Source organism: Nipponia nippon, unplaced genomic scaffold, assembly GCF_047370975.1.
Source record: "Nipponia nippon isolate SJK-2023a ecotype South Korea unplaced genomic scaffold, ASM4737097v1 scaffold_4, whole genome shotgun sequence".
Lineage (NCBI taxonomy): Eukaryota > Metazoa > Chordata > Aves > Pelecaniformes > Threskiornithidae > Nipponia > Nipponia nippon.
In genome coordinates this window covers 126,880,450-126,901,541 of record NW_028262358.1, presented here as the reverse complement: position 1 = coordinate 126,901,541, position 21,092 = coordinate 126,880,450, and the positions used below count along the sequence as shown (strand labels likewise).

Here is a 21,092-nt window from a genome sequence, read left to right as displayed (position 1 = left end):
GATCTCATGTACTCGAGTCTACAATAGACTCCCCATAAGTAGCCTGAATTGAATGCTAGGGAGCCAGTTGTGTTTGCCAGCATACAGGTATCGGATGTACACAACTCTTGGGAATTCCTCCCACCTGGACAAAGTCAGGGAAAGGTAATAAAGTGAACCCCGTGATGTCGTCACCCTGTATGAAGAGCAAGATGTCTCCAAGTTTACAGGCAGATAGAGAACTGAGTGTTCCTTCTGCCGTGACCTGGCCTCCTTGGGTACAAGCATGTATCAGAGGTTTGTTATAGAGAACAGAGACCCCTGTTCTGGAACAAAGAGACAATACAAGAGTTCTTTGACGGAAGAAAAGCCACAGAGGTCTGCAGTTTATGAAAAGAGGCTATTTTTAGATGACAGGCAAAGCAGAGCATTCTTTCCTGTACACTGTCAACATCAAACCAAGAATTCACACAGACGAAAGCCTACAGGACGGCAAGTGCACACTCCTCAGGTTTGAGACTACTTGCAGAAGTTGGATGACAGACAGCAAAGCTGTCACTTGAAAGGTTATGTCAAGGTACAATATAATGCATCCTGACTGCAGACAGATTTTTAGAGACACGGGAATAGCGAAGGCGAAAAAAACAGAGTATGCAAGGATGCACTGCCAGAGAAATCACTTCTTACTTATGAAATAAAACATTTCAGCACAGGTGGCTGCCTGAACAGGGCATGTCTTTGCCAAACAGGCCCAAGGCAAGCTAGCATCCTGAAGTGCAGGCCAAAGTGAGTGATGCTGGAGGAGGATGCCAAGACAAGCAGCTTGCTGCAGCCAGAGTCTAACACCTTGATTATAAATGTTGGTTGCTACAAGAAGCACTCATGTGGCCTCACTGGACAAAGCTCCCAAAGCTTCACAGCACTGGGAAGAGAAGTCTGTCTGTATTAACATGCAAAAAGACTGCAGAGCAGATGAATCCAAGGATAACATGCATAAAATCTCGAAAGTTTCAGCACCATTTCTCAGGTCAGTCCCTTAAGATCAAAACCTGAGGAAGGGGCTAACAAGGGAAACGGTATCCAGTATCAGTCCTTCCTGCTCCTGAAGGTGGTCCAACCAAGAGTGAATTCGCTACCAATCTCTGGCCCGAGTAACGCGTAGGTGGAGGAATATGTGTACATACATGCCTATCACACCAGATAACCTTGAAAGGATTAGATGCCTTTTTCTGTTTGAGCAGTTTGTCTCATAGGCAAGGGTCACCTCCAACAAGCCTTACCTGACCCAATTTTGATCAGTCCGTTGTGCTGAATGAAGATTGTGTCGCAGGTCAGGTTACCATGGATGATTGGGGGATCACAGGAGTGGAGGTAGCTAGAGATTTAGAACAGAGCACTGGTCAGGATACCACCAAGGCTGAGGACAGGAATCCCTGCCTTCATCCCTTCCCTGTCTCAAGCAACATCAGAAGAGAACAGGAGGGCAAAGGGCACATGTCAGGGATTTACAATAGCAGGGAGGTATAATTAAGTGACTGTACATCAGTCTCTAGGCTAGGAGAGAATCATGAAAACTAAGCAATTGTCTCTAACTAACAACCTCCAGAACATGGCGGAAAAAACAGAAGCTTTCTCTGATCAGTTCCCAAGAAATCCAGGGTACCAGGGGTAAAGAAACTATTTCATCCATCCCAATACTGCTAGGTGGGTGCTAAAAGGGTTCCAATTTTATACCAAAAATATCAGAGCCTTATTCTGGCCCTATTCACATGACATCAAAAAGGCACTCAGAGCTGTACAAACATGATCGGTCATGTTTTCCAGCAGGCACCAATACAGCTTTTCAGTGCCGGGGCCCCAGGTACGTTTGAGGATACCTGTTTTTGCACCTCGCTCTGCTTGGTTTTACGTTAGCAGCTAGCACAAATAAGGACTGTCAGCTCCCAAAAGGTTATTAGAACCCCAGCTATTCATCAACAGCTATATTTAGCCAAACGGCAACAGAATTTTTTCTATGGAGTGGGAGTCTTGCTCTGACATCTGGGTTATTGTTCTTCCAAGGCTGTTACTAGCCACACACTAACTCTGGCTCAGGTAGAGAAGAGTCTTTAAAACCAAAACAAAAAAACCCCACATTCTATTCAACTGGGTTACACTAAGATGGCTGCAGAAGATCTGCATCATCAAGAAACATATAGATCCACATACGCTTCTAACAATATCACACCACAGTAACTATGAATCCACTGCATGCTACAGGGCTGCAGCCTGCCAAGACTAAGAAAATTTTCCTCACTCCTCTCACATGGAATTTGGTTTCTTTGATACTTCTTTGCAACACCCTCTTGGCCATGGTTAGATCCAGGTTATAAAGCTGGATCCTCTGGAGAGCTCCCTGATGCTCAGCTCCCACATTATCATATCAGTCGCAACTGTTGAGATCTAAAACCTACACTGCACCTGTTTCCCTGTTGCAGAGGCTTCACTATTGTCTAACTGAAGACTCTGGAATTGTTATAGGAAGTGCAGTGAACACTCTGCAGACCATGACTGGGAAAGGAATCAGGCTGGGTGACTGAAAGTGCTCTGCACGCTCCATTCCACGAAGCTTGCTAACGTTTGGCAGCGTGTATTTTTACAGCTTTTAATATTCTAGCACAAGAGAGGCGACACTTAAACAGATGGCTAGACCGCAAGATCAGCAACTCACATACCTGAGAGCAGAGAGGATCTGGGTACACCATCGCTTCCAGGCCTGCAGACACAGGAACAAAAAGGATAAAAATCATTCAAGGAAGAGGAACTAATCCATAGTTCTGTGATTCATAGCCCATGCATATGAAGGAATATATGCTCCATTCTGTGGCTTTTACCCAGTACAGGTGTGTAGGAAGTAAGAACTTAGAGGATCAATACTCTCATGCTCAGTTTAGTTTCTACATATTCGTATGGGTCAAGAAACACCCCTCCCCTCCTAACTCCTCTCATGCACAGATGTCTTCCCTCTTTCCTGTATGCACACATGGAAAGGGACGTGCCTGTCACACCATACATAGGAAGCTGCAGAACTGCTGGAAACAAAGCAAACAGCACAGAACAGCTGTCCAAGAGAACCTGCAACTGAACTAGTTTACAGTAATGAAAAGGAATTGCAGCCACATGTTTTCACCAGGTTGCCTTCTCATCAGGATCCTCTGCTGAAAGAGCTTTTTCCAGAGGCTGATGGGACTAAGTGAAAATAGGCATACATGAAAAAAAGAGTTACCTTTTCATTCATAGTTTTGTGGTTTTTCTTTGTCTTCTTCAGGAACTGTTTCAAGCTCCCTGAAGACATATATTCAGTGATGAAGATCACCTGTAGGGGCAGTATGAAACATTACCCTCTGCTTCACTAATTACCTATAGGACATACAGTGAGAAAACCCAACAGACTGTTCACTTTACTTACCCTGGCCTTATTCTCCTTCACATCAGCCCAATATTTGTGAAACTTCACAATGTTCAGATGTTCCAGCTGAATTAAGTTGTCAAACACCGCTTTAACTTTTTCCTTAACATCAGAAAGACAAAGACATGTTACATCAGAGACGACATCAGCCCACATCTTACTTGGGTCTTGGTCCCCTTAAACAACACTGTACACTTCTAGCTCTTATGCTAAGAACAAACAGCATCTGATTTCATCCTACACGGCACCTCAGCTGAGCATGGTTTGATCACCAAGACTAAATCAACACAAGAGCCCATGGAAATAGCAAAACAACAGTTCTCCATCACAATTTCTGCACAGGCCAGGCATAAGCTGAATTGGCTACGTTTGAGCAGCACAGCACTCCAAATCCAGCCAGTAATCCACAAAGGTCACCAATATCTATAATCCCATTCTGGTGCATGGTATGTTTAACACATCTTGTTGGGAAACACATCAACTTACTTCCTGAAGCTTGAAGTTCTTCCGCTCAGAAAACTGAACCTCATTCCAAACGACTTCCACGCCTTCCTCTGTATCCATGGCCAGGTAGGCGCTATCGATCCCTGGGACATTGCGCTGATTCACCTGTATGGGAAGGATGGAGACAGATGTGACTTCTAAGCCAGCAAGACCAGATCATTACCATGCATCCTTCATTTGAGTATTATGAAGTTTGCTTATTAACTTTTAATTAAATGAGCATTCCAGGACAGGATTGTGCACATATATTTCAGGAACGGGACACACCCCAACATGAGTACCTTGCAGGCCACATAAGCAGCAAGCCCTGGGCATATTTGAGGGAAAACTTCTTTTGCACAAAGGCTGTTTTGTAGCAAAAGCTGCCTTTTGGCAACTAGACATTAGATTCTTATGTTTTGTGATACCTGTAGTTCATTTTACCACCACCAAAAAAAACCAAACAACCCTCTAACCATACAAAAGGAATATAAAAAAAGTCTCAAGAACTGAGACGCAACTTTCTAGAAGAATTTCCTGAAAGGTGATGAGACACAAAACTCAAGAGAGAGGAAACTGATCCAAGCAGAGAGAAACAAAGGGAAAGCTGCAAGTTGGGAATAGACTTAGGAATGGATTACACAATTAAAACTGCTACAATAATTTCTTTAGTTAATAAATGCAAAAGTTAACCCAGCACAAGTATATCCACGCCTAATATTAAAGACATAGATGAGCACTAAGAAAGCAACAAGGTAGGCAAGGGGACTTGACAAAGCAACAGTTTAAAGCCTAGCACGAGAATGGCTAGGGCTGTGGAAGTACTTAATGCTAAGAGACCTGCATAGATATAAGATGAACAACACTCCCAGCAGCATAGTTTACCATAATATTGGTTTTCCTCAGATATGTAGCAGCATACAAAGATGTATATGGGTTCCTTCGTCCAACATCTAGAGCATCTTGCTGTAATGCCTTTTACACGCTGTTTCACAGGCAGGCAGAAGCTACAGTCATGGTTAAAGTCCTACTGCACCAAGCAATGTGCAGTGATAAAACTGGATTCCTATCTCAAAGTACTGACAGGAGAGAAGACAGGGTAGAACTTACATTCCAATTGTCAATTATCAACCATTACTATTCACCATCAACTGGCCACATACCCAGAATCACTTCAGTGTCAGCTGATCCAATTCTCCCCTTGACGTAAAAGTTAATACAGAGAGTTGGCTAGTAAACCCAAACTCATCTTCCACTTATATTACCTCGAAGTCCTGGCCATTTCACAGCTTTTCCTACTCATATTGTCTCGCCTTCTCTTCCCTCACTAGGGACCCCATCAGCACCCCATGTGCTGGGAGCTTCTCACCATACACAAGGGCTTCCTCAAAAATCCCTTCCCCCTTGGCAGCCACTTTCAACACAATCAAATTTACTCAATTTCAGCTACAGTGTCATGCTAATGAGAACTGACGCAAGTGTTCTGCCACCCACAAAACTTAAATGAATTAAACACTATGCTATAGGAAATAAGTACTGATAACACAATTCTAGCTAATAAAACTAACTAAGGGAAAGAAACCAGTTTCCAATAAACAGTGCTTTTAACTCTGGAAGACTAGGTACAGACTAAAAGCATCCAGCTGATTACACTGAAATGCAAAAAACCTAAGGCTTGTATTTATAAAGAAATTCCACTGCAGGGGGTGGGTACCATGAAGAACTTGTAGGTCATGCTAAACTTGAACTTTAAACATCAGCTAAACTTGAGCTCCTGATACAACGCGTAATGACAAGGACTAACACAGCAACGGGACATATACACACAAGAATTGTGAGCAGAGAAACAAGCCCACTAAGTTTATTGTCATACAATACCAACTTAAAAAGTTTGCATTATAAACATCTCTTCATCGGATACAAAACTGGGAGGTGCTGTTGACTCTCCCGAGGGCCAAGAGGCCCTGCAGAGGGATCCAGATGGGTTGGAGGACTGGGCAATCATCAACGGCATGAAATGTAACAAGAACAAATGCCGGATTCTGCACCCGGGACAGAGTAACGCCGGGCACAAGTCCAAACTGGGAGAGCGGCGGCTGGGGAGCAGCCCTGCAGGAAGGGGTCTGGGGGTGCTGGTCGGCAGCAGGCTCAACAGGAGCCAGCAGTGTGCCCTGGCACCGAGGGGGCAAACCGCGTCCCGGGGGACATTGAACACAGCGTGGCCGGCCGGCCAAGAGGGGGGATTGTCCCGCTGTAGTCAGCGCCGCTGCGGCCTCACCTGGGGTACTGTGCGCAGGGCTGGGCCCCGCCGTTTGGGAAGGACGTGAAGGTCCTCGAACGCCTCCGGAGGAGGAGCGCTCAGCTGGTGACGAGGCTGGAAGGCATGGCCTCTGAGGAGCGGCTGAGGGCTCTGGGCTTCTCTCGTTCGGAGGGAAGGAGGCTGAGAGGCGACCTCATTGCTCCCCGCAGCTTCCTGCGGAGGGGACGTGGACAGGGAGGCGCTGATCTCTTCTCCCTGGGATCCAGGGACGGGACGCCTGGGAACGGCTCAAAGCTGCATCAGGGGAGGCTCAGGCTGGACATGAGGAAGCATTTCTTTACCGAGAGGGTGGTCAAGGCCTGGCACAGGCTTCCTGGCGGGGTGGTGGATGCCCCAAGCCTGTGGGTGTTGAAGAGGCCTTTGGACGATGTCCTTAATAACGTGCTTTAACTTGTGGTCGGGCAGTTGAACCAGATGATCCTGGTAGGTCCCTTCCAGCTGAACTATTTCTATTCTGCTCCATCAGTAGCTTGACAACTTAGACTGACAGCCAATCAATATAGGTGGGATTCTTTTTTATAATCTTTCAAGGGAATCCTAACAGGCCCAATGCCATTCAATATTCTGAAACTGAATCACACTGGAGTGATAAACAAGAACAGTATAACTAGTGTGATACAGATTGCTCAGTAAACTGACCAGTAAATTATTGTGATAAAACCCAATGCAATGGGGTGACACAGGTAGGAATAAATAATATAGGCCATAATTACATAAAGACAGCCTGAGCTACAGAAAATAACTATTGAAAACAATCACAGGAGACAAGCAGCTTAGCGTGAACAATCCCACCCCTTGCCTCCTGCATAACTGAGGGGTAAAAGGTCTGATATTTGATTTAAGGAGATATTCATCACATTTATCGTAAGAACATGATTACACACACACACAGATATTGACATCTAAATACCAGGCCAGGCCTGTTATGTTTCATCATTAAGGAAAGCTGAAAGAATGAAGATAATTAAGGACAGAACATTTATTCCTTCAAATTTTAGTATAAGAAATATCTCGGGGATGACAGTAGTATCACCTAGTAGAACACCTAGTACAATTAGTAAAGCTGAATGCCAAAAGGTTTTCACTTAAAAAAAGCTTAAACAAGCCCCCAGTCAACAGAAAGGCAGGTATGTGTTAGTATTGCAGGGACAAGATAAAAGCCATGACGACCAACACCCAGTGCCCATGCATCCCTCTATGTTCTCTTCCTTCCCCATACTTGCTGCCTATTCAAAGACCTTTGAGCTTTACTGGATTAAGTCAGTCCTCAAGTACTGACAAATACTCAAAATCTGCCCTGATAATACAGCCAGTAGATGTGGATTTATCATATCTTCTCCCATTTCTGGGCAAGTTTACCAAACGTAAATAATTTCCATGACTCATAGGCAATATTCCAGGGCACCAGATATGACTCAAGACACCAAACCCATCTGACATCACCGATGGTACTTCTCAGTTCAAGAGGAGATTCAACAGCTTGGGCAGAAGAGTAAAAGGAGAAAAACGCAGACAGACAACTGAAAAGGCGACAGCGACTTCCTCCTTTGCTCACGTTGCCAAATCACTGTTCCACATCCCTCTCCATGCTCAGCAAAGCAGAATCCTAAGCCCCCATGAGAGCATGTTCTGACACTTGCCCTGTACCTTCCCGAGGGTTACAGCCAGCCGTTGCCTCCGAGCAGCTATCGGCAATTGATGGATGGTTGCAAGCTTAACAGGTCACAATTTAGAAGCAATGGGGCAGTTAATACTACTGTAAACAGAGGTAGTTGTAGGCATATAAATTTCAACTTCTCCACAAACCCGACTGAGCAGGAAGAAATAAAAATGGCACATTCAAAATGCTGCCTTCCATGCCTTTCCCTGAAGGGTAAGGGGTGGAACCAGCCACGGACATAGCCTGGTACACCCAGGCCCTGAAGAGACAACAGAAATACTGTTCTCACCCTGAAGAGGGCTCATGCCCTGGGCATCAACACGGGATGAAGATGATGCAGGTTCTCTCCTTACTTTGCCCTAACTCCCTGCAAGCTTTGTCAAGTAATTTAAGGCTGTTTTGACTTGTTTCCTTTTCAGTGGCCTTTTATGACCCAGACCAAAGACAAGCTGCCCATGTGATGAAATGACAAAACAAGGCTGGCTCAAATAAAATACCCTGTGTTCCTAGAGATAATACATGACTCTGAAGTGTTGCTTTCCCAGAAAGCCCACATAGACTAGGCGCACCTTTTAAACTATGAAGGAAGGTTTTTTAACTGAACTCATTTTTGCATGAATTTTTGAAGTAAGACAGAGGAAGCAGCTCCACAACCACAGAAAAATTTGCAGCAGAAATACCAATGTAGCTCTTCGTCCATATAAACAAGAGGTAAAGAAACTCAAGAAGAATTTCAAGTGAATTTAAGTAATTAAAGGGGAGCGGGGGAAAGATATTTACATGTCGTTACTTCAAGGCACAACTTAGCTCTAAGGGAAAAAGGTTTGGAAGATATATTTCCTTTAGGCAGGTTATTGCAATTGTCCAAGGCATATTTTTTCCATAGCTGTCAAACATCTGGATACCTGTCACTGAAAGGGCACAGACTTTTGGAGAGACATTTTGTAGTTCACATGATCTGTCAATTAAAAAAAAAATACAGCCTAAGCCACAAGTGACAGCAATGATTTACAATCAAGAAAAAAAAATGGATAAAAAAATGGAAAAAAAAATCCACAAGAATTAGAACATCAGTAGAGAATGAAGTGGCACGGAATGGCAGCACATTAGGCCAAACACTTACAAAAAGCAATGTATCTGGTTAAGAGTAGCATGAATATGTTAAACAGTTACCCTGGCCACTTGTTTTAGCCAGAGAAAACGATCAAAGCTCTGCTCAACCAGCTTGGCAAAAGCTTGAGAACAGAGATAATATACCTACAGAAGACAGTAGCTTGACCACAGAGGAACATTACTTCTCATTGAACTGTGGTGAAACAAAAAGTAGCGTATTTACCAACAAAAGGAGGAAAAAAAAACCAGCTGTCTCAGAGATTTGAAGCTAATCTGGAGTGGAACAAAAAAAAAAAAAAAAAAAAAAAAAATCAAAGAATGCAAGATCCGCTGCAGGCAAAAGGAAAAAAAAAAACCAACAAAACAAAGAAGCAAGCCTACTTCACGTTTTAAACAAATTGACAGTGCTGGCCTTTGCGATTATATTCGCAGTAGTAAAATGCTTGAAAGGTGTTAATTCAAAAAGAAAATTAAAATAAATAACTAGTGTAATATAACCATCTCAAGGAAAGGAAATACCAATTATTACTATGGCTATACAAACCAATTCATACAGCAATCGAAAGCATAAGGAAAAGAAAATCTGACCACCACCAATACAACAGTTGGTTCTTCCAGACAGCTACACGTTGGAACGAGTAATAAGATAAAATACATTAGCAATAAGGTTGTCTGTGTAACCAAATGAACACATCTTGACCGTTTCAATGCAGAGTTAAAAGTCGACCTTGTAATTTCACACGCAACAGCTCAGGAGATGCCTTCTTGAGAAACAAGCCAAAGTCATACTTCTTAAGCACACACAGTAAGTATCCCTGCCACCTCCCAGGGATTCCTGCTCCGTGCTGGCCCACACCGCTGGACTACAAAGGGCAGAGCACAGCTTGGGGCCAGGACACTGTCCAAGGAGCCCAGTTCCATCCTGTCAGCGAGAACGGCAACTCTTCTGTCAGAAAAGCAGTGGGTTTTGAATCATACCACCGTCACGCAGACTGTAGCCTGGTGGCCAGTCCAGCCTCTCCAAAAGCATTTTGACAGTTCTGGTTAAACAACATACTGAGGGACAGGCTTCACTAAAAATTCACGTCAGATAACGCTCCACTCAGTCGATCAGCAACTTAACAAACAAACAAAGTATGACAAGAGTCAAGTTGCTCTGAACAGAAAGAGCACTGCTCTGGATACCCCACAGGGAGACATGCATCACTCCCATCCATTTAACGGATAACGAACAAACACATAAGTTGCCTACTAGAAGCCCAAAGGGGCAAATGCTTGGTTTCCTTTGGTGCTTCAAAACAAATGAGCAATCCAATGGAATCAAAGAGAATTCAGTCTTACTGAGCTGCACTGTGGAAGTAGGAAAAGGCAATGAATTCCCCATCCCTAACTCCCAAAGGGAAACAGAAACAGCACAGCAAAGTAAACGGGGGGGGTGGGGGGTGGGGGGGGGGAATATCCTACAAATAAAAAAACCATTCAGATAGAAGTCCATCAGGAAGGTTACAGTAACTCAGCAGTACCTCTATATCTACTGTACTATTATCACCCCTGTACCATTATCAAAACCCTCATCAAAGGCGTGACACCAAGGACGTAGCACAGGTAGTTCATATCCCTGAGGACAGTCGGAAATACAACCGACGGGGAGGTTCAGGAAGTCCTCAGTACCAAAACTCAGGGGCAGTAAGCTCAGATGAGTGCCAGTAATACAAAACACCACAAAGAGGGGAAAAAACAGAGAGGCTAAACTCCAAGTTAGCTACTTTTGTTCTGTGCTAGCCCATCCTGTTATTCTGTGACACTTTCACTTGGTAGCAAGATCTTCAAATCACTGCCGATAACTCTGAAAAACATCACTTAGTCTTAGGAGGTGTTGAAAGATAAATATTAGGAATTATGAGGAAAGGAATAGAAACTGCCATAAAAGTCGGTATACTGCTGTAAGTACAAATCTTGAATAGGCTTGTAAAAAATCACTCATGGCACACAGAATACGAATAGAAAGTAATTATTTCCCATTTCTGATAATACAAGAGCAAAAAAGCACCCAATGAAGTGATCAAACATCATATTTTAAAGAGAATTATGAGGAAGCAGTTGATCCTGACGTACATACATATATATATATATATATACACATATATATTAAAAAAATTAAACTGTAAAGCTGACCACCATGGGATATATATCAGAAGGAAAAATGGCTGCAAGTTGAAATTAAACTAGCTATCTGAAACGTGTGCATTTGTAACTACTAAATACAATAGTCCACATACACTACCTGGCTCAAATTAACTCAACCTCTGATTATTGCGAGAATCTGTCACAGCAAAACATCTTAGTCTTTTTTCCATTCTTCTCCTGTTCACTTTCTTATTTGGTGGTTTAACAGCAGAAGCTCTGGCTCTACCACCTAAACATGAAAAAGCTAGAGCAGAAGTCCACATATTCATGAGATATTTGTTTTCTATCTGGAAGTGGAGTACTGTAGTTACACATTTTCTCGTTGTTCTTGCTACCGCTGTAATCACAATTTTTCAAGTTATGTGTTTCTGCCTTCTGCAATTGTAACAGTTGTTCACTCAACTCCAGACAGAGCTGCAGAAGTCTCCCTGAAGTAACAGGCCAAAAAAAGTTTCATCAAACTGCTGTGGAAAGATATCTGGGTAGGGGCTATTCAAAGTAGAGACAAGAACCACAGCAGTGATCAGGAGAACCACAACAGGGCAGAGAACCCAGACAGCCTAACCCGTGATGGATGAACCACTGAACCAAGGACTCCCAAGGCCACAAAGGTGAGCAATTAAGTCATTGTCCCCATTAGGAAAACCAACCTAGGCAATTCAACAGGAGAAACCCCTTCAGCAATATTATGCAAGCCAAGTGGAGATGCTGTGTAAAGGAATATAGGACTTATAATGGGATGTTGCAGACGGGCAATTTTGGGATCAAACAAGAGGACTTGGGTACAATATTCATGGGACGTTTGAGGGAAGGGCCAAAAGTGTGGAAAGAGAAGGATCAAGATGAGTTGCTAGCCAATTCCTGTGCCTGATCACCACCACCTGAACAGTCTTTTTATTAAATTATTTTTCAAACTATTTTCTGTGCAAGTGTGCTTCTTACTCTCTGAGTATGTGCACATACAAGCACACAGATCTGCTAGTGAACTGCGAGCCAGACTAGCCAGAAAGATAGGACAAGAGGTCTTGGGGACAGATTTTGCAGAGACAGAGGGCCTGGGAAATAGGTACTAGAAACACCTGCAAAATGGGATTTTCCCTGAGCACTGATCCTTAAAAACAGGATACGGTGTGCTCCCGTTTGTGCTGACCTATTTGTGGCTGGCCGTGCTTTCACCGTGTCAGGAGTTCCCACACAGCCTCACTGCAGGCAGGACCTGGAGTCGGAGACGGCCAGCAGCCTCTCACCTCCACTGGCCCTTCAGTGGAGTAAGGTCCTTCCCAAGCGTAAGCCTGGCTGTAACATCTGACCCCCACCAAACAGCATCAACCACGACATGGTGATTGCTTCCCCTGGGCCTCCCAGTGCAGGTCTAAAGAGACAAGAGGTCTGACAAAGGGAAGGCTTTGGTGCTGCTAGTAAGCTACACGGACCATGTTATTTTTAGAATAGCTCTGTAAAGAACACAGAGCAAACCCCAGCCCTCAGTCACAGGCAGCTGGAGCATAACTAGCACCTCTAACCACCCAGGAAAGCTAGAAAAGCTGCAGACAGCTGCTCTGCCTGCGCCTGCTCCCCCACTGAGGCAGCATAAAGGCTGAGAAGCGATGCTGGCTGGGGCGGCACTAAGCAAGCTGCCAGCTGTCTGTTACAGTCAATAAGCAAGAACATAATGGGTCTGCAGACAACAGGCCCGAGACAAAGGCTCAATTCCCTCTACATCCTGCAGTGCCCCTCATCTCGTTCAAGCACATCTCAAGGGTTTGGTCCTTCCAGGAAGCCCCCAGATGAGCCAATAAAAACGTTAAAAGGCTACATATACTCCCTCTTTTGAGTATCTTCCCAACGCTCAAGTAAAATCAGAAGAGCTATAGCATGGCATTAGTTTTCTCCACCAGCTTGAAAAAAAAAAAAAAAAAAAAAACCAGGTCCATTGCCAAACCCTGTCAAAAAGCTGGCAGCCTTCCTAGCACTAGTTTTGCTTTGAGAATCTCTGCAACCCTTCCTCTCTCCAGCAGCAGAATCCAAAGCTCAGAGCATCTCAAATGCCACCTTCCCAAGGAACAATGCCTCACTTCCCCACATACAGAAACTCAGATGTGTGATAGGAAAAGAAAGACTGGTGCTTATCTTTTACTACCTCAGCAGGTGTCTTTCCAGTCACAACAGCGGCTAAGAAACCAGACTCAAGCATCACAGAATCCAAACACCTGGTCTATGGGCATTCTCTCTCCAAGAATCCTGCACTCTGTCTCCTTGAAGAAATGTAAATTGAGAGGTGCAAGTGTCATCAACCAGCTCCAGATGAAAAACGATTCAAGAAACTAAGACTCCTACTAGGAGTGAAGAGACAACAAAGAGGTAAAATTAAGATGCAGTAGACCCAGCATTTGATTTCATGTCCTTCTGGGTTCAGCTCATCATAAACCACAGCTCTTTCCTTAACATTTCATAGCGCTAGCATGGATCAAGAGCATATGTTAGCCCAAGCACTAAAATTCAGCTGTAACATCCCGCCACTGAGCCATCAAGGGCCCCCTGAATGGCTGCGAACCACCTATCCAAATGACAGCAAGGTCTTTCATAAGAAAAGGAGAAGCAAACTAACGGCAGTGTAGTAAAGACAGCGGTGCTGCCTATATTCATTTTCTGAACTTCCAGCAACGGTATACAATGAAGAACAGCAAGATTGAACACTGAACTCGGACATACCCACAGGCACAGTGCACACTGGTCCCCAAGTTCTGCACTTGACCTGAAACCTAGGTCCACGTGGAACTTCATCATCCTGTCTTAGTCTGCAAGTCACAGTAAAGGAAGCTATGAAGGACTGCACATTTCATCTAGTTTACCTGACAGTGGAAAATACCAGAGATAGGAAAACAAGAATTAATCAACATAGCAACCACTGTATGCACAGACACACTTGTATACAAGAGATTTGTCTCCAGGGATGAGACAAAAAAGAACCTCTCGATCTCAGCAGCCACTGAAGTGGGGGCATAACGCAGAAAGTGCTCCAGCAGCCGAGCTTGCAAAAAAGTTAGTAATACGTCAAGCACGGGACAAAAAAATCAGACAATCACAAGGTCATTTCTTTCTCAAGGGAGGTTGTTGATGGCTAGCAAGAACTCAAACATCACCTTTCAGCCACCCCAGAAATCACCCCCAAGATTTTAGAATCTGTAGGAAAGAAGCACAACCCCTGCGTCTGCCGTCCGCCCAGGAATGAGCGAGTCAGCACTTGAGCAAATTCCCACTCAAGTGACTGAATGCAAGCAGGACTGCAAGCATAGTACAAGGTTCTCCTGCTGATCTTGAGCAGCCTGACATATCCTCAGGGAAAGGGCAAAGTTATTCAAGCAGAGACCAGTACCTTTCCTCCCATTATCTCTTTTTTCTCCTGTAACTGTCAGGCTTCACATCCTTGCAAAGTCTTCTGTATCAGGGAACAAAGCAGCATTTGGCAAGAGCTGCACCCCAATTGACTACACCTCCCAAGGAGCCTGCAGAAGAGAAAGTCTAGCATACCCAGGTCTGCTCGGTCCTTTTCTCTCTCTTCACCACGACAGACATGCTCACACACGTACGTAAAATGGAACCTGCTTGTTCCCACATCCACAACATGATACGGATTCTTTCAGTGGCACTAAATGGGTTCTTTACTAAGCATGTTACAAAGATGACGACAAAGTACTTATAATAAAGTCTTGGCTTATACAATCACACAGTGTTTTCCTACCCAGAAAAGGCATAGAAAGAAATCCAGTCAATAGATAGCTATTAAACACATGATAAACTATAGGACCATCTAAGTCCGAGTGGTTAAATCCTTTCCACTAACATGAGGTTGTCACGCCCAACACAGTAATACTGGGCTGAAAATTAAAAAAAGATTCTGCTGCAGCAGAGCACAAGTTTTCCTACAATTATGTTTGGGACAGTTTTCTGTATGGTCTGTGTAGCTCTCAGGGACAGTAGGCACCGAGTCCAAGCTCTCGGTTTCAGGTTTAATACCAGCCGGTGGCAGGTGTCTAAAAATGAACTGCAAGCGTGTCACTGCAATCCATCTCTATTAAGAAGTTTCTATTCCTAGGAGGCATAGCAGATAATTCTGAAGATACTTGGACAACCCAAGAAAAATAAATTATGCATGCATGCTGACTGAAAGAAGAAAACGGAGTGTCACATGGGGACAGCAGAAACAGAGGTTTTTGTCAGGGAGAAAAGCCAAAAGGGACCAAGGCAAGCACAGGCTTGAAGAGCCCGTCAGCCCCAGTCTCTTCCTCCTGTGATTCCCCTCACCTCAAGCTGTGGGTGCTTTCTCTATGCCTCTCTGTCATGAGACAAGATTCCCCTGTTAAAAGTCTCTCTTCAGCTCCTTGCAGGGGTGAAAGCCTCACCTTTGTATATGTTATGAGAGCGACCATGGGCATAGCTACAATTGCAGAGAGGGATTCAGCTCAGGTAGGAAAGCAATACGGTTCGCAACGCACCAGGAGGCCCATGCTTGCGATATATACACAGCAGCAGCATGAGAAAGCAGATTGTCATGGTTCCTGCAGCGCTTAAGGACAGGAGAGATATCTGAAAATGCTCACCTTGGTTATACAGTACAGGAAAGAGCAGAGCGATACCAAGTCTTCTCTCATATAAGTTGTTTAACCAACAGAAAATAAGTATCCTATGGGACGAGCCACATTTACTCTCCACCCTCCCTCCCCAGCCACCTCACTCTGACAGCAACTTCACCCTTAAGGTATATCAAAGCATGGCCATATGCACTATTCATTAAACGTTCCAGAAAGAAGAGAACACTTACCTTCCCCAAAGTTCTCTATCTAGTTAAAGTAGGTTCTTAGTTAAAAATTTCACAAGACTACTCTGAACTTTCACAGCAATTACACACTTGGCACTGCAGAAGTTCCCTGTCTCTAGGAAAAATTACAATCAACGAACTCAACACAACCCTTTTTTACACTTGAGGTTTAAGCAGGAATAGAACAGAACAGTTCAGCTGGAAGGGACCTACCAGGATCATCTGGTTCAACTGCCCGACCACAAGTTAAAGCACGTTATTAAGGACATCGTCCAAAGGCCTCTTCAACACCCACAGGCTTGGGGCATCCACCACCCCGCCAGGAAGCCTGTGCCAGGCCTTGACCACCCTCTCGGTAAAGAAATGCTTCCTCGTGTCCAGCCTGAGCCTCCCCTGATGCAGCTTTGAGCCGTTCCCAGGCGTCCCGTCCCTGGATCCCAGGGAGAAGAGATCAGCGCCTCCCTGTCCACGTCCCCTCCGCAGGAAGCTGCGGGGAGCAATGAGGTCGCCTCTCAGCCTCCTTCCCTCCGAACGAGAGAAGCCCAGAGCCCTCAGCCGCTCCTCAGAGGCCATGCCTTCCAGCCTCGTCACCAGCTGAGCGCTCCTCCTCCGGAGGCGTTCGAGGACCTTCACGTCCTTCCCAAACGGCGGGGCCCAGCCCTGCGCACAGTACCCCAGGTGAGGCCACAGCGGCGCTGACTACAGCGGGACAATCCCCCCTCTTGGCCGGCCGGCCACGCTGTGTTCGATGTCCCCCGGGACGCGGTTTGCCCCCTCGGTGCCAGGGCACACTGCTGGCTCCTGTTGAGCCTGCTGCCGACCAGCACCCCCAGACCCCTTCCTGCAGGGCTGCTCCCCAGCCGCCGCTCTCCCAGTTTGGACTTGTGCCCGTTGTTATTTTCCCCTTGTGAATCAATATATTTTAAGTTATACTAGTGGATCTAGTTTAGCCTAGGCTGCTGTAGCTAAAATACGACCTAGCAATTCACAACGCCGCTAACTTGATGGTGCTAACAAACTGAAACCTGCCCCCAAGACAGCCTCTGCTGACTTGCTCATTTACTTTGGACACAAATCGAGCACACGCAGCCCCATGCGCTAGCGAACGCCCCGTGTACCGGAGAACGCGGGCAGCGGTGGGGCTGCTGAGCTCCCATGTGACTCGGACCGCTGCAGCGGAACAAAGACGGAGCGAGCAAGGGGGGCTCCGGGCAGAAGCCCCGCGCAGCGGAGGGCGGCGCTCCAGCAGCTGCGGCTCGACCGCTCCGTCAGAGCGGGCCCTCGCCCCGGGCCCCGCTGCCCCAGCCCCGGGCCGGCACCGGCACCGGGCCGCAGCCGGGAGCCGAACACTGGCGGAGCCGCCGCCGGCACGACGGCCGGGGCGCCGCTGGGCGTGGCCAAGGCGGCGAGCGACCTATGGGAGCTGGCGCTGGTGATGTAACGCTCCCCGCCCCCTGCCATTGGCTGGAGCAGCCGTCCTTCGGGGAGCCGCCCCGCCCCGCCCCGGCCGCTGCCCGTCCCGCCGCCCTCCCCAGCCCCGGGCCGGCGGCGGGGTGCGCTCTGCTCCGGGCTGCTCGGCACGGCGTGGGGACGGCTCCCCCCGGGCGGAAAGACGCTTCTCAGCGCCTCGGGGGAGGCAGCGGGACCGGCACAGCCATCGCTGCCCGTGCCGCTGCCCACGACCATTTTGTGCCCAGAAGCCACCGCGGAGGCGCTGGCCAGAGGCAGCCCTGCTGAGGGGTCACGCTGCGGCTTCGTCTGCGGAGATCCGCTAACTTAGGGTCAACAGCCTGAGCACTTGCACCCTTCCTGCCGACAGAGACAGCCGGCTCCCTCCGATTCACAGGGCCCCTCTCCGCACAGCCTCTCTGCAATGTCACCTCTCTTCTAAGGAAGCCGATTACAAAGAGTCTACAGCTATTAAAAAAATTATTTTTTTTTAAGAAGTGAGGTTATTACATTTCCAAATGTACGTACAAGTATGCAACTCAAAGCGAGAGGTAAAGAACGTAACGTCCAGGGAACACCGGGTACGCATAGTGCATACAATCCTACTCCGCGACCACCCGTGCCGTTTTCTCTCCAGATGATCAATCACATTAAGTTGCTTCCAAGGTGGCTGCCTAATTCAGCATCCAGAGAAGATACTGCTGAGATAAAGAATGAGGATTGCATCACCGGGGGAGGGGGCAGCACATCCCTTTTCCATGGAGTAACACCTCCTCCCTGCCAAGGGGTAGCAAGTAAGAGCCTGTCTACATGGCTGCACGGACTGGAATAACCAGTGTTGACCGAGCCGTCACGCTAACAGCCCTTCACAGGGAGACCACGCTGGCCCAAGAGACGCTTTACTCTGGTATACTCGGATGCCCAGAAAGTAAAGCTGTTATTCCAAAATAAATTTCATGCTGGAACATCTGCAGTGGGAAAGTTTGCTCCAGGGAACAGTAAAGTCCAAAAGCTGAAGAATGCAAAAAGGGTACGAGGTCATATGGTTAAAGTGAATGAATGGCACTCCACAAGCGTGGGCCTACTCAAGCCACAAATTTACGTGCAAAATTAAGAGACAAAACAGAATTTAACTGCATGATCACTAGAAGCCTGTGTTTTTCATACACACGTGAGACATAGGGCCCACATGCGGGCAACTGCAGCTGGGATCAGTCAGCGCAGAATCGGCACTTCCTGCAGGGACGCGGTGCAACCTTGATGGATGAAGACTCGAGAATCAGAGGCCCCAAGTTTACCTCAGGCCAGTCAACAATTCGTTTTGTGGCCTTCACCAGTCATTCCTCTATCTGTAAGGTGGAACAAAGCTCATACATCTAATGTACAGAGGCGGCTTGCCACCAGCCACTCTTGTTCTCAAGCTAGAAGACAGTAATTTAGCCATGCCGAAATTGTAAGGAACTTCTTGTGTTTGGGCCTTAATTTGTCTGCAGATGGGGAAACTGAAATCCAAAGAAAATACTAGAGCCTACCAAACCTTACATTTATGTAGGAGAGTACAGAAAAGCCTGGAAAGAAATTTATCTTTCTGCGTCAAAAAGATCGGTAATAAATAAAACATATTGAAAAGACTATACAAACTGAACATCAACCTTGTTCCCCAGTGTGTGCCAATTCAGCACAGATCACAGAAAAGAGCACTTCAGGTTATCGTAAGGAATACATTGTGGAGGACAGACTTAAAGCTTCATACGGATACCCTCCCCATTGCAACCCAAACTGTACAGCTTCACCAGAAAAGGCACAGTCTTACTACACCATGCTAGGATTTGGCTTATGTTAACGGAACCGAGGCAGCTTTCAAGCAAGCAAAGGTAAAGAACTGCGGAGAATTCTTGACCTTACTTTGACCTCCAAATTCACATCAGAACAAATGACTCTTTCACCACCAGAGTTTGAACTACCCTGTGTCTACAATAATAGATAAAGCAGACGAGCCTCTATACTCAGCCCTGACTCGGCTGAGAAAAGCTACATCAGCACTTTTGCCGCAGCATTGGAGTTAACATTTTCTGTCTTTCAGCAACTACCACAGCTGTACACCTTGCCCAGCCACAGCAGGTTTCATTGAGCCAACACAAAGCAGAAACCAGTTTCTGGAGACAGCCCCCAACAAGATAAACAGAGCACAGCAAAGAGTGGAAAAAGGGAGAGGTCCAAAACAATAAGATCTAATCTACTTGTGTCTTCATACAGGACAATTCTGATATACGCACTAAGAAGCGGACGTGAATCAGACAAGCCAAGAAACAAGTCTGCATGAACTGGGTATGCTTTATCCTAATTGAAGACTTCAAAGCAAACCAAAACCAAGGCATAATTCAACAGCTGATGAGCCTGGGTAACTGACTGCCTCCACAGCAGGTACTGTTCACTTCACGCTCCCTAGCGAACACCAAGGACTATCTAGTCATTGCTCTTCATCATCCCCAGAGCCAAAGATCTGCAAAACGAGACGCACATAGGAGTGCTGGAGACACTCCTTGCTCAACACAGCAGCAACAGCCGGCCCTGACACCACCCGTACAGAAGAGCCTCCAGCACAACGAACAAGCAGGGAGAAAAGCAGGCCACGCTCTGGCTTCCACACTCCTGAGCCTGAGAAAAGGCGGCCCCACAGCTCGTGAAGGGCTACCCATCTCCCTGCCACCCCAGGAGCGCGACGGGCCCTCGCCATCGGGGAGAAGACAGCTGGAAGGAGGACAGGCAGTGGGGCAAGACAAGAGCCCGCACAGGTCCCACGCCCTGCCCGGCTCGGTCAGGGCTCCCCTGCGCAGCCCGGCGGTCCGGCCCCGGCACTGACCTCCTCGCGTCGCTTCTGCCAGCGGCCGCACGGCGACTCCTCGAGGATCTCGGACTCGTCCTCGCTCTCCTCCTCCTCCTCCTCCTCCGGGGGCGCCGCAGAAGTCACCGGCGCAGACACTGAGGTCATTCCCGGGCCGGACGACGCCGACTCCGGCTTTGAGTCGGAGCCGCCGCTCGGCACCTGCTTGGACTCGCCCTCCGACATGCTGCGGTCGCACAACCTGCGGGCCAGAGGCGCGGGCCGTGAGCCGAGGCAAAGCGGCTGCGAGACCAGACCAGGCCCGGCGGGCCGGACCGGGCCGCACCCGCCGGGCCTGTCAGCCGGGGCCGCGCCCCGGGCCTGCTGGTGGCGCCCGACCGAGCCGGTTCCGGCTCGAGACGGAGGGCGGCGGAGGACCGCACAGAGACGGGGCAGGGGGGGAAGCGGGGGCAGGGGGGGAAGCGGGGGCAGGGGGCCGCAGACTTACCGGGCTCACCCGGCACCTCCCGGTCCCCAAGCGCGTCGCTACTCCGCCGACGGGCCGACACCGCCAACCGCCGCGCTGCGTAACGCGCCGTCCGGGGCGGGGCTTCCCGCCCGACGGCCAATCAGAGCGCGGGAGCGTGCCGTCAGCCTCCACGACTGGGCGGGGCTCTGGGTCTATAATCAGATAGGGGGCGCCCGCGCGCTCAGTGGGTGGAAGGCCGTGAAGCGGGGCGGGGAGGGCGGGGCGACTTGGCCCCGAGCGATAACCAATGAGAACGCGGGAGAGGCGTTGTCGTCCCCCGC

General features: G+C 47.5%; 1 protein-coding gene across 1 annotated transcript in view; it reads right to left on the bottom strand.

The window, feature by feature from the left end:
* NRBP1 (nuclear receptor binding protein 1) overlaps window positions 1-20,936 on the bottom strand; it is a 43,964-nt gene extending 23,028 nt beyond the window's left edge. The window contains exons 1-7 of the mRNA XM_087774901.1: window positions 20,791-20,936; window positions 20,322-20,544; window positions 3,914-4,036; window positions 3,428-3,529; window positions 3,245-3,334; window positions 2,694-2,734; window positions 1,260-1,354 (exon numbers count right to left, since the gene is read on the bottom strand). Of these exons, the coding sequence (XP_087631027.1) occupies window positions 1,260-1,354; window positions 2,694-2,734; window positions 3,245-3,334; window positions 3,428-3,529; window positions 3,914-4,036; window positions 20,322-20,528 (658 nt within the window). The 5' untranslated portion in view covers window positions 20,529-20,544; window positions 20,791-20,936. The remainder of the gene's footprint in view (window positions 1-1,259; window positions 1,355-2,693; window positions 2,735-3,244; window positions 3,335-3,427; window positions 3,530-3,913; window positions 4,037-20,321; window positions 20,545-20,790) is intronic.
* Window positions 20,937-21,092: the final 156 nt, after the last annotated feature.